The sequence below is a fragment of the Trachymyrmex cornetzi genome, unplaced genomic scaffold (assembly GCF_001594075.2).
Source record: "Trachymyrmex cornetzi isolate Tcor2-1 unplaced genomic scaffold, Tcor1.1 scaffold466, whole genome shotgun sequence".
Taxonomy (NCBI): domain Eukaryota; kingdom Metazoa; phylum Arthropoda; class Insecta; order Hymenoptera; family Formicidae; genus Trachymyrmex; species Trachymyrmex cornetzi.
The window spans coordinates 160,593-173,661 of NW_017299465.1; the positions used below are offsets into that span (position 1 = coordinate 160,593).

The window sequence follows — 13,069 nt, forward strand, 5'->3', positions numbered from 1 at the left end:
ATCGAGGGAAGAGGATACCAAAAACAGAAGCGGGAGGAGAAAGAAGAGGCGGAGGAGACGGTGAAACGAGACGACCGGACAGTGGCCGCAGCGGGAAAGGGTGAAGAGAGAATGAGAGAGACAACGAAAGTGGGAGAGATGCGGCGAAAGAGTAGCTCGAACCGAGATCTGGTTTTGCATATCAGGAGGCATTTTGCCGGCTGAAATAATGCATTGAAATGCCAGATGGCGTCTCGCTGAAATGACACACGGCTGTCGCGACGCAAAAGTATGCGCCCCCCTGGGTTCCTTAGTCCTTTCCATGGCTACCGACTACTCTCTCTCTCTCTCTTTGTTTCTACACTGTCAACTGGCGCCTGTTCTCCAACATTTTGCAGCCCTCCCTGTATTCGCATATCCTGCAAAGCACCCACTCGTCTCATCGATAATCGGAAGCAAAAACGGTAAAAGGCGGAAAAGCCGCGTAAACAGATACAGTTAAGCAAAATCGTAAACTAAGATTGGCACCGAGGTGAGAAGGGGTAGAAAAGGGGGATCGACTAATTGCCACGGGGATTAAAGCACGAATCGTGAGTCACCGAGACGGACGTTGGGCGTGTCGGTCATGCGGGTTTACGGCGACTCCGCATAATAATTTGCAACAAGCAAATTATACATTCCCGGCGTGGAAGTGATTTATCGAAATCACTCGGTCGTGTCATCTTCAGAGACAGGTCGCCGGACACGACGACACGAGGGGGCAGGCGACTCTAATCACCGTGAAACTCTTACGTGACCGTATAACTGTCCACCTATAAAAGTTAATGTTTTGTATATAAAGTCTCGGTATTGAATTCGATTCCGCGAAGTTCGCGTGCAATTAACGTTTGAGAGTTTTCCACCGTTCGTACGCCGAGACTGTAATCGAGCAATTAATGATCATCGGTCAGCGTGCTCCATTGGACCAAGGTTCGCGGTAGCCCGCAGCGAAATCGTCCATTAATTAAGGAACTACGACTTTGCTGTTTGGTGGGATGGACGGAAGCCACGGAAAGTCTTCGTCTTAACGACATCCCAAGATATCGGTTTATTGCGTGCATAATCATAAGAGACACACACGGACCGAGAGAGATGAACGAAGGACCGGGTAAGAGATAGATAGATAGAAGAAAGAGACAGGAGAAAAAGAAAGGAAGAGTAGTATCTCGAGTTGTGCCGACGAGTTATGCATACGGAATCATTTAATCGGCTATAGTGCGTCGTTCGTGAAGCGCATCGACTGACTTTATAATTTTACGACTTTCCTAGACTGCACCGCTCCTTCCTCCCCCACTGCCTTCGAGCGTCGAGCTTTTTTCACTGCGAACTGACTGGCTGCTCTTTCTAACGTATACGAATGCGTGTGTGTGCGCGCGCGTCTTCACTTCCCGTTTTACGACGTTATACTACCGGCGTAATATCCCTCTGGGTGATCCTAATCGGATGTGTAATAAAGGTCGCGGTAATTAACGCCAGGATGAAATTAGTCGGTTGGTAGCCGAGATCGCAAAGCGAAACTCGCATGCGATCTAAAAGAAAAGAGAAAGAAAGAGGGAGAGGCTGAACAAAAGACCTTAGAGAAAGAAAGAAGGAAACAGAAAAAGGTCAGAAGGGAAGGAAACGACGACAATGACAGAGGGTAAAAGAAAGAAGGGAAGCCGTACGTAAAAAAAAAAAAGCGAACGACGGGACGTGTGCACTCACCCAGCTGTAGTAACAACGCCAGTCAGGTTGTCGACCCTGAAGAGCCAGCTAGTCTCGTCGGCTATGGCGTATGTGATCTTCCCGTTTACACCTTGATCTGGATCAATCGCCTTTACGGACATCACGCTCGAATCCGGCGGGACGTCCTCTGAGATAGTTGTCATATACTTTGAAGGATAGTAATTCGCTGGATAGTCCGATGATCCGTACAGGAAACCGCTGTTCAGATTCTGCACGAAAGTCGGAGCGTTGTCGTTGATGTCCAGCACGATCACGGTGAGGTTGCAGTACGCTTCTCTGCTAGGTCTTCCCTTGTCCTTGGCCGAAATCGTTAGCACGTACTTGGGCACGTTCTCACGATCCAGATTCAACATCGACAATGCACCGGTAGACGGATTTAATACGAATTTGGCGCCGATGTTGCCGCCTGGAATGAAAAGCACGAAGATTAAAATCAATCATAATCGATTTTTATATTTAAGACTGTCTTAAGTTATTATGAACAGTCTTAAGATATTATGAACTAATTATTATGTACAGTCTTGAGATATTATGAACTAATTAGAGGACCGTATTAGTATCTTAAAGCAATCAACAAAAGCGACGGCCGGAGATCTACAAAATTATAAACATAAAACGCCTATGCCAATTGAGGTATTTGAAGCTGTGAAGCCAATATACGAAGAATTGAGTAGAGATGAACTTCTCACTCGTTGCTTAGGTGGATATACACAGAACTCCAACGAAAGCTTTAATGCGCTCGTGTGGTCCATGGCCCCTAAGAACATTTCTAGTGGCAAAATCGTCCTCGATACAGCTGTATTTCTTGCTGTTTTATATTTCAATGATGGCTACAATGGAGTTTTCAAAGTTATGGAGCAATTGGGCATCACAATTGGAGAAAAATGCTACAATTTCTGCTCGGAAGCCGATGCTGTCCGTATCTCGCTTTCCGAGCGCTCCCTCACTGAAGAGGCTAAAGCTGCCCGTAAAGATGCAACTTCATCCAGAAAAGATGAGGACCAAGAGAATCTTCATTTGGAAGGCCAATTGTATGGAGCAGGCATTGCAGATTGAAGGTAAAACAAAAATTTCACTAAAATCATACTACTTGAAACTTTAAACGCGTTTATCTCGAAACCATGTTTTTTGAACTTGGCGTACACATAGAGCCTACAATTTTCAACCGATTGCTTTGAAATTTTTACTGTATCTTAAAAACATGATTTTCTAGTGAGCATCGTAGGATTTTTTCGATATTTGTTGTTGAACCGATTTTATAGCCGATTTTCGATCGATTTTTTCGAAAAAAAACGGGTTTTTCAATCAAAACGATGCCATTTTTTTTAAAATTCATTTTTTAAAAAAATCCTACGATGCTCACTTCATTTTACCTTATATTTTAAGAAAATCTTTGGTTTTTTGTTCTAGATCAAAAATTGTGACCTGTACATGTACGCCAATGCGGATGTATAAAAAAAAACGGCTTTTTTTCAGTGTGCTTCCACGCCGGCATTTTATATTTAAAAAATTCAATAAAATATGTTTTTTATACCTAAAGACTAGTACTTTCATTAGTGCAAAACCCCATATTAAAAAAAATTTTTTTGAGTTCACAGTAAGCCTTTGAAATAAGGCTCAGTTTTGCAGGTTACAAGGTGATATTAGCCCTTAAAACATTACTTAAGTCTTAAATTTTATTTACGCGATTTTTCGCATATACTGCATCTAGTGAGACAACTTACTTTCGATACTGTAGAAGATTTCGCCGTTCTTCCCATCATCAAGATCGGTAGCAGCTATCACGTGGATCACGGAAGTTTCCTGATTTTCCGGCACGGCGAGGGTGTAGCAAGAACCCGGTCGAAATTCCGGACTATTATCATTCTCGTCCATCACTATAACTTCCAGAGTTGTGACGTCCAGAAGTTTGTTGGACCTCGCCAAGATAGAAACTGAGTAATGCGAGACTTTCTCGCGATCCAGGGGACCCCGAAGAGTGACTTGACCATTGGACGATATGGCGAACTTGTTCGAAGCTACGCCATTCGGGATGCTGAAGGTAACGTTATCTACGCGAAACAAAATAAGAAGTTAATCAATGTGTTTTATTAATTAAAAAATGTGTGCATCAGTTATATATTTCACAGAATTATTGGAACTAAGAAATATTTCTATAAACATTTAATTCGTTATCTTCCAACATTTGGTCTTCTCATTTTCTTCTTTCGCCCTGTGTGCTATTTATTTTGTTAATTCCTATTTCTTTTATAAATAAATCACTATTGCACGCATTTTTATTTAGATTTTATTTACGTTTCGTCTAATATTACTGCAGATATTAAAGAAGCAGTAGTTTTACAGCAGCGGCCGCAATTTATTTATAAATCAATTTTATATAATTATCTTAACTTATATGTTTTACACATGAATATCTTGGCGTTTTGTATCCACTGTTAAACTCTGAAAAAAAATATTCTCCCAATATTCAAAGGATATATATTATATTACTTATCGTGTAATTTATTTACTCCAAAACGAAGAAAGAAACCATCATCTTATCCGCAAATCGGGAGCAGCTTTGCGACGTGCGATTTTCCTATTCGAGCAAGCCGTCGGTGACTTTAATGCTTTCGTTTCTCGAATTCCAGCGCGCTTAGCCCATGCTCGTCGGATTTTTAGCGGACTTAGAACAAAGCGACGCGATTTAGTGTATGTATACGTATGCGCGTGTCGCATCGTGGCCATCCCTCGTCTTGTTTCCAGTAAGTAGCGATATGTCGTATGCGTGTGTGCGTGCACACGCGAAACCGCGCGTTGGTATGGAGTCCGGTGATTTGCCTATGCGGCAGGCCGGCGGCACGATGATATACGCGGCCATTGTTTCGCCTCGTCCTCTCTCTAATCCCTCTTGCCCTTCTGCGTTCTGCACTCGCTCCCGCATTTCGCAACAACCTCCCCTCTATGCATTACTGAGCCGCCGATCCCTGAAGGACCGGCACCTTCGACACACCCTTGGGACGCGCTAATGCGCTCGTCCGGCAGTCGTGATAGATAAGCGGCGAACCAGAGATACCGTGCTGTCGGCGGAGCTGGTTTATCGCACTTTAACCGTTCGTCAAACTGAAATGGGCTGGATCGGGTGACTTCCCGTGTTAGACGCAAGTCCTATGTGGATTTAGCGCGAAGATATGATGCGCGAAATACACGGAAGAACGATTTTGCTGGGGGGTATTTAAAAATTTAACTATATAAATACAGATTTGAAAATAATTTTGTTAGATCAAAATAATTATATAGGACATTCAAACTGAATGACAAAACTTGTGGCAGCGTTGCTCATCCTGCTCGAGATTCTTACGTAATTATTTTTGATGGATCATCAAAATAATTACCATCAATTAATTTACAATTATTTTCAGGTCTGTATTTAGATAAATTTTTAGATATTTCAGTCAAATTTATTGTCTTTTCCATGTAGTGATCATTGCAGATATGAAGATATGCATATATAAGTCCAGCACTGGTTTCTGTAACTTTTAATGATATTGTCGGTATCGTTACTGTCACAGTTTCTTTACAATATATCATATCTGCATAACGATAGCATAACGATTTGAATATTATCGTTAAGGGCCATGGCACAGAAAAAACTTAAGCAATCAAACGTAAGCAGTAAGCGAATTGGTCAATTATAGTATAGAGATCGTAAAACCATAACAGTAGTAAATCCAATGTCGATTTCCTTACTGCTTACATTTTACTGCTTAAGTTTTTTGTGTGCTGCGATCATAAGAGTTACAGAATTCTATTGCAGGTGTAAAGATACACGGTCATTAAACGTAGCGTTTATCAAATTCTTGTGTCATAATTGGCATTTTGCTTACTACCGGTTTTCTCGCATAATAAAAAAAATAAACTAATATGAATACACGAGGCACAATTATATATCGGATAAACGATTTCCGGAAATAACGCCTTCAAGAAGTGCGTCTTTACCTCCTGAACATCGGACATCTCACGGTTAATATATGACGTGGAGTCGTCTAGTCACACACTCGCAAGACTTTTGCGATGATAATTAGCGGCATCGTCAGGGACGCTAATCCCACAAAAGATGCGACAAGTTTTGTCATAAATAACGCGAACGAGCTCGTTTGAAAACTCGAGTGCTCGTTATCGCGTTTTCCAAAGGAAAAGAATCCGAGGACACGTTCCTCGACGAAAACGACGATATATTCTACGGGACGAACAAATCTTGGGATTTTTTCGGCTGGCGCAGACTACGACTTGCTTTTTAAAGCATACGCGCAAGAAGATACAAACTGAGATTCGACCGCAGCGGGATACTTTGGACAAGGTTGCCGGCGACTCCGACGGAATCCGCGCGAGTCATTTCGGTAAATTTACTGTAATGCTCGGTACTGACCAGATTCGAGGCAATTAAATATTCCAGGTATTTTCGTAGCAGGGTTTTCCTATTAGCTGCGGCAAGCGCGGCAACGATTACGCGGCACTGTGTGCGTGCGGTGTGTAGGTGGTGTGTGCTGGGCGGCAAATTACACACACTATATTCTATACCGAAGACTCGCTCAAAGAGAGAAAAAAAGGTGAAATCGATCAGAATGCGAGTGAGACGCTTAAGAGAAGTACGAGAGACAGCAAACTGTCTTCCGCTGTCTCTAACTTCAACTGCGGCCGTCCTACACGCCATTAAGTTGACAGTTCCAGTTAAATTTGCACCGACAGGGACTTTACGCACCACCGAAACAGTAAGAACGCAATGCCTAAAAGTATCTTCGTTATGCCTCGGAGCTCGATAAGTTTCTACTGTTTGCTTCTGACGATGCCGAAAATACGCGGTTATATCATTTTGCTCGAGATATTACAATAAATTGGAAATCCATTGGAACTAATTCGATAATATTATTAAACTTTATATTAGTCGTCGCAATGTGACAAATTTTAGTTTAACTGGCACACAGTAAAGACATAGTGATGAGATCTTTAGTCTTACCTTGATCCGCAATTGCTGGTCCTGCAACGTTCATCACATGCGATCCGACGTGGAGATTTTCGGAAATCTTAACGATCGGATTAGGCAACAATAGTCGAGGAGGTCCACTCGCTTGTGCCGCCACCGGATTCAGACTCAGATTCAGCGTAGCCTTGCGGAATGGTGTTCCGTGATCATTTGCTGTAATCTCGACGTTCATGGGCTCCGTGATGGGCTTCACAAGGGTCACGATGCCCGACTCGTAACCCATGATGAGCCGCGTTTCCTTATTGTCCGAGGTTATCACATAAGATATTCGACCGTTGTCGCCAGAGTCCTTATCTACAGCGACGACTTTTACCACACTACCACCTAGTAAAATTAAGAGAAAATAAGAATTTCATTAATCATCCTGTTATATATGTATATAAATTTATAATACATTCAGCTAAGATGTAAAATTTACCAGGCAGAAGATTCGATGGGACATTTATCTTGGTAAATTCTGGCGCGACGAAGACGGGATCGTTGTCATTCTCATCGAGAACGATGATTTTTGCGGTGACCGTGGAAGCTAGTTGCTCTCCTGGTAGTGCTCGGTCCGATGCTTTGAGGATTAAAGTGTGTTGCATTATCTCTTCCCTATCCAATTGCTTGGCCAACGTCAAAGCGCCAGTTAAAGAATCCACGGTGAAGCAACCCTTCGCTGGAAACTCGGCTACGAGACCGTATCTAAGTTCGCCATTCAGGCCACTATCCAAATCACTAGCCGTGAGGTTATAAATGGTTGAGCCAATTGCTGTTGTTTCGGACACGAGAACAATTATCGGATCCTGCGGCCAACTCGGTGGATTATCGTTGGCATCTTCTATAATGATCTTTACGGAAACGGCGATGCTTTGAGGATTCCCGAGTGAGGTTGTGTCTAATGCACGAATCTGCAGATGATATTCGCTTACATTCTCGCGATCGAGCGAGTGGGCGACTACCAACTGGCCCGAACTGCGATCGACATCGAAAGCTGGAAACTCGCTGACTGGCGTCAGCGAGTCCAAGGTGAAAGCCACGCGACCCGCAGGACCCGCTCCCGAAACTGATCCCACTGCATGTCCGATACTTGCATCTTCGCGCACCTGAATGAATCGAGTATGTATTATTAAATTCACTCCACTTTATTCTGATATTATAAAAATATTGTCTTTTATGAAGATAATTTATGTGTATTGATTGAGAGAATTTGAGGAAATGTTGTGTACTAATAAAATCAAAATGAGTATTTATATTTAGAATAACCTTGTATTAATCCTCTCTTGTGCAATCATATTTTTATATTCCCTCCGTCCAGCCTAAGTTTTTTTACTAATCTAGATTTTCAAAAAATGAGGAAAAATTTAGGATTACTTTTCATCTATATTACGAAATAATTTTTTAACAAGATATTTTAGGAGAAACTGGACTCTGTCCTTCTTTATTTCAGAGAAATTTGGGCATAAAATTTGCTTGAGTAAAAAAGGAACTACACTGCGAATGGAGAGTTAATTAATAAGAAAGATAAAAATATTAAGTTATTAGGACATATATCTTTCTAAGAATTAAATGGAAAAAATTAAATATTTAATTGAATGACTAAAAAAAAATAACAACGAAGCTCGTAAGATCGCGATAAAATTTCAATCTCCCATAGAATTTTCTACAGAATTTCTAACGTGGCATAAATTGTATGAACCTATCCACAGGAAACGTACGTAACAACAGCGGCGAGTCGCCGTTGCAGGGATGTTAGCGCGATCATAAATGTTCTAATGAATAATTGCAAGAGGGAACTACGAAGATCCACGGCGTCCAGCGAAGCTAGAAACAAATTTGATGGGAAAATGAATCTTACTGGGTGGCAAGGTCAATAGTACTCACGTTAAAGGTAAGACTGCTGCTGGTGAAGGTCGGCCGGTTATCTGCGAGTGCCAGAACTTCGACTCGCAACACGCGCTCGCTGTGTCGTGGTGGATGACCGGCGTCGGTTGCCCTTACGGACACCCGGTATACGTTACGCTCCTCGTGATCAAGCACGGCCTTGGTCCTGATCATACCGGTGATCGGGTCGATGGTGAAGACATTGTAGCCGTCCGAGTCTCGGTCTGTGGCGAAAAACGAAGTCAGATCCGAGCAGAAACATTCTCCGTGAGATGGACGAACAAAATTACGGCTGGGCGATCATTCTTGCTGTTACAAACTTGAACGCGAGAGAGCACGCGGTATAGAAAAACTCTCTGATATCTGTGCCATTGACTCCGAGGAGAATTGTGTACATGAAATAAGCGCCGCGATAGAACACGGGATGAAATGCTTGACATGGACGAGAAGAGGTACATCCTCGACAATGTTACAGTATCTCCTGCGATGAGATGTTAAGATTTAATCTCGTGATTATCTTTTCTCGCCGTACGAGCGATCATGAAAATTCGATTCCGATCGCAACCAAAGTGGACCGGCACGCGTGATAACGATTCTTCATAGGCGGCGAAGTATAGTTCGCTAGCGAATAATACGCCCGGTAAAAACGCCCGCGACTGCTTTTAAGACCGCGCATAATTGTTTCTGTAATTGCTCCTGGGTTATTAAAGCCTCAAAAAGTGCTTACTCTACCGCAGGAGAGTCAAGAGCGACTGGTAAAAAAACCAAGTCCGCCGTCTAATCTCCGGCATGAAAGTACTCTCTCGCTATTTCTCTATTATTCCTGACTCTCTGCGACTCAGCCCGGCGCCCTCGTAACGAAGCCAGACAATTATTGGCTGCGTACATATACACCCGACTAATTGTAATTTATATATTTTCTTACCGGAATAATCATATCGGAGACAGAAGCGCAATTTCCTTAATCTTTAATTAGTAGTGCGTAACCGATTGGTCGCACACAATAATGATCGGATAATAAAAAATGAAACAATATATATCCTCTAAAACTTTTAGAGTAAATCTTACTCTAAAGAGTGAAATGTCACTCTTGGAGGGTGAAAATTGACTCAATCTTTCTTAAAACTGACTCAATTTTCCCTCTTTAGAGTAAGATTCAAAAAATTTAGAGAGAGTGTTAAAAAAATCTATTCCCCCTATTTATAGTAGATTGATTGAGTTTCCGCGCGACCTAAGACTTTTTTACTCAGTATAGTGTATACTATTTACCATATAAATGCTGAATGGTTTTTTTTAATACCTTGTATATATCACCGCGAGATTTAGGGTGCTTTCCAGCAAGGGACACAGTCAGACACAGTGTAACACAGTGAATCATATATCCTTGTTGTTTGCTTACGTTAAACAAGGATGAAACGATTCACTGTGTTAGATTGTGTCCTTGCTGGAAAGCACCCTTAGACTTGGGATATATTATAAATTAAAGCAATATTAAACTTATTAAGCAATGTTAACCCTTACCTTTCGGGATGCTGTACGTCACTGAAGCGTTTTCACCGAGATCCATGTCCATTGCTCGCACCCTAGCGACCTCCGTTCCCGGTGGTTGCTCCTCCCTGACACTGACCACGTCCCCCTGGGGATCGACGATCTCAGGCGAATTGTCGTTGACGTCCAGGACCGTGACCTTCAGAGGCACTCTGGCAGCTCTCGACGGTGTTCCTTGATCTCGTGCCTCCAGAACCAGCTCGTGGACGCTTTTCGTTTCACGGTCGAGCGGCTCGCGCGTGGTAATCTCGCCTGACGGTTACCGAGTGAAGGGGAAAGAGAAATAATTAATTTTTATTGCGCTTTACCAACGACGTGAGCTTATGGCTACTGCACACTGAACGCAATAAACGATGGACAATAGTCAATAAGAGCTCTGCTTTTTTTCATCGCGAGACTCGGTGTGACGTTGATCAAGGTACATTAAAGCTCTAGCTATATCAAAGTAGCGCAAACGTCCTTCATCTTTAATCTAATAACCATATCATATTTAAAAAATTACGAATAATACTAAGTGCTTATTAGACTGCAGCCAGATAAAAAATGGCGGTCGAAATTATCAATAGAAAAGTCGGCATTTCGGCTTAGATAAAAGGATTGCGCTACTTTGATATGTATCTAGAGTTTTAATTAGCAATTCCCCTCAGCGTGGGTAGTATCTATTAACGGATGTCGAGGAATATTTATGGGCGCGCGACAAAAAGCTCCATATCGGTTCGTCTTGATATTAGATACTTAAGCAATTGAGTCCGATGGATCTTACGTACCGAACTCCCAAACGACTATTGGAGATCGCTGAAAAAAGTCTGGTAATAGTTAATAAATGTTAAGTGAAATAATACCAATCAATGCCAATCAAATGGTTAATATTGGTTGATATGATAAAAAATAATTTTACTTTCTTATAAATATTTAATAAATACTCCTTAAATATTTAAGAAAGTAAAACTTTTTTTGTTATATTAACCAAACATTTAATTGGTATTATTTCATTCAACATTTGATAGCTATTAGCAGACTATTTTTTCACTGCAGACGGGGGAGTATCGATTCATTATAAAATCGAATATGTATGACTTCCGGTTGACGTCTCTTGTCGATCGCGCGGATGTGTAGACCGACCTTATCAATTATCCTCGTTAAGAACGGTTAATTGGATAATTGTCGTTTGAATGCGAATAAGAACCATCTGTGCAGCGATTTGCTCGTACTTCTCGATATACCAGGAGTTTCATTTTTCGTTTCCGCTTTTGCTCTTTCTCTCTCTCTCTCTCTCTCTCTCTCTCTCTCTCTCTCTCTCTTTCCTCGCATATAATAATCATACTAGGGGCATACGTAGTCGCGCGTGTAACGAGGTCTGCCATAATTACGTATCGCAGAGAGTAGTCGAAGCCGAGGAGAGGACGAGGATACGAATAAGAAAATAAAGAAGAGGCAGGAGAGTGCAAGAGCACGGCGGGGTAGAAGCGGGAAAAGATGGAGTCAAAGCGCAGAAAGGATCCCTACCTCGATGCACGGTCGGTGTATTAATGGACAATTAAGCGAGCGACTAGTTGAGAAGCCGCCAGAACTATTCCAGGATCTGGGAAAAAGATCGGGATAATAATTCGTTCCTGAGACGACCTATTGATGTCCGCGCGCCGACGCCGGGTCTTGGCCTGGCGTGCCACCACGAATTCTCGACGTACTTAATCGAAAACCATCGCGACCATTCCGGCGTTCACCACCGACGCAGTAGTTGGACGACGCCGCACTTCTCCGTTCTCGACAAGACAAACGATCGACGATGGACATGCAAACGCGCCGGCCGGCTGGTCGGGGATACCATCCGCGCATTGGGGGATACCATCGCGCAACAATAAGAAGTATATCGTAGGACGCGTGCTAATGCGTTTCTCGTGTTAACCGTGGGACCGCGCAACCGATCTCACCGTCATTCTTGTAAGAGGAACGTGGTTTTTGTCTTTACGTGCCTCTTCCAATATTTGAAAATCCATTGCGATCGGATGTACGAGTCAAGGACCATGTCCCATGACGGCATGGCGTCGCTTTCTCGAAAATCAAACAGTCGTTCAACGAAAGGAAACGGTAGAAGATTCAATGCGAGGAATCCCAGACCGGGATTAGATCGAAGTCTGCATCGTGGAACCTGCTCGACAACTTTGCAACCCTGCGCCTTGCTAAATTGCGGACTAGCTGAGCAACCTTATCTTTAATTTCATCACCGACGCAAAGCAACATACCAAATTATCGACGCGCAGAAAAGCCGCGGGGAAACGCTGCTAAGCACGTTTGCAGCTGGAAAATATATCGCTAAGTAATCTTAGATCTGATCGATATTTTTATATCACATGCGTAATTATAATATAAATCGATCACGTAATCATCATTCATTACGATGCGATATATACAGGTAGAACGTATTAAACGAAGCGAATAAATCTTTTTTTTTCGCAGATCTTTCTCGCATAAAGTCAATGTGCTACAAAGTGATCGCAACTTTGTAGCGCCGCAGAAGTATTACATGCCTGCACTGAGAAAAAAAGTTGCTGTTTCAAAAAAATATTAGTTAATTTAATTAAATGTAGCGGTCACGGGCTGTCAAGCAAATATTTGTTAATTCAAACAAATAACATGTTTTAAATTACAAGATTTTGTTAATCTAAATATATAAATATTTGAACTAAATACTCATTACGAACTAAACGCATTTGGTCAAGTTAACAACTTTTTTTTCTCAGTGTGGGGGTCAATCTTCAAAATTTGAAGATGTCGAGCTGCAAGAATTGCTTGAAGAGAATCCAGCTCAAACGCTTTTAGAGTTATCGAAACAGTTAAATGTTACTCCAAAAGCCGATTGAGTGACGAATTGATGCAAAAAAGATCATCCGT

At 42.2% G+C, this 13,069-nt stretch overlaps 2 protein-coding genes across 2 annotated transcripts in view; one reads left to right on the forward strand and one right to left on the reverse strand.

The window, feature by feature from the left end:
• ds (dachsous cadherin-related 1) overlaps positions 1-13,069 on the reverse strand; it is a 77,771-nt gene that overhangs the window by 22,268 nt on the left and 42,434 nt on the right. Inside the window, exons 6-11 of the mRNA XM_018513324.1 lie at positions 10,151-10,429; positions 8,630-8,853; positions 7,185-7,851; positions 6,740-7,090; positions 3,468-3,794; positions 1,723-2,149 (exon numbers count right to left, since the gene is read on the reverse strand). Coding sequence (XP_018368826.1) covers positions 1,723-2,149; positions 3,468-3,794; positions 6,740-7,090; positions 7,185-7,851; positions 8,630-8,853; positions 10,151-10,429 — 2,275 coding nt within the window. The remainder of the gene's footprint in view (positions 1-1,722; positions 2,150-3,467; positions 3,795-6,739; positions 7,091-7,184; positions 7,852-8,629; positions 8,854-10,150; positions 10,430-13,069) is intronic.
• Positions 2,321-3,326, forward strand: LOC108764918 (uncharacterized). The gene is made up of 2 exons (XM_018513328.1): positions 2,321-2,801; positions 3,154-3,326. The coding sequence occupies exon 1, from the start codon at positions 2,365-2,367 to the stop codon at positions 2,797-2,799; it is 435 nt and encodes a 144-aa protein (XP_018368830.1). The 5' UTR covers positions 2,321-2,364; the 3' UTR covers positions 2,800-2,801; positions 3,154-3,326.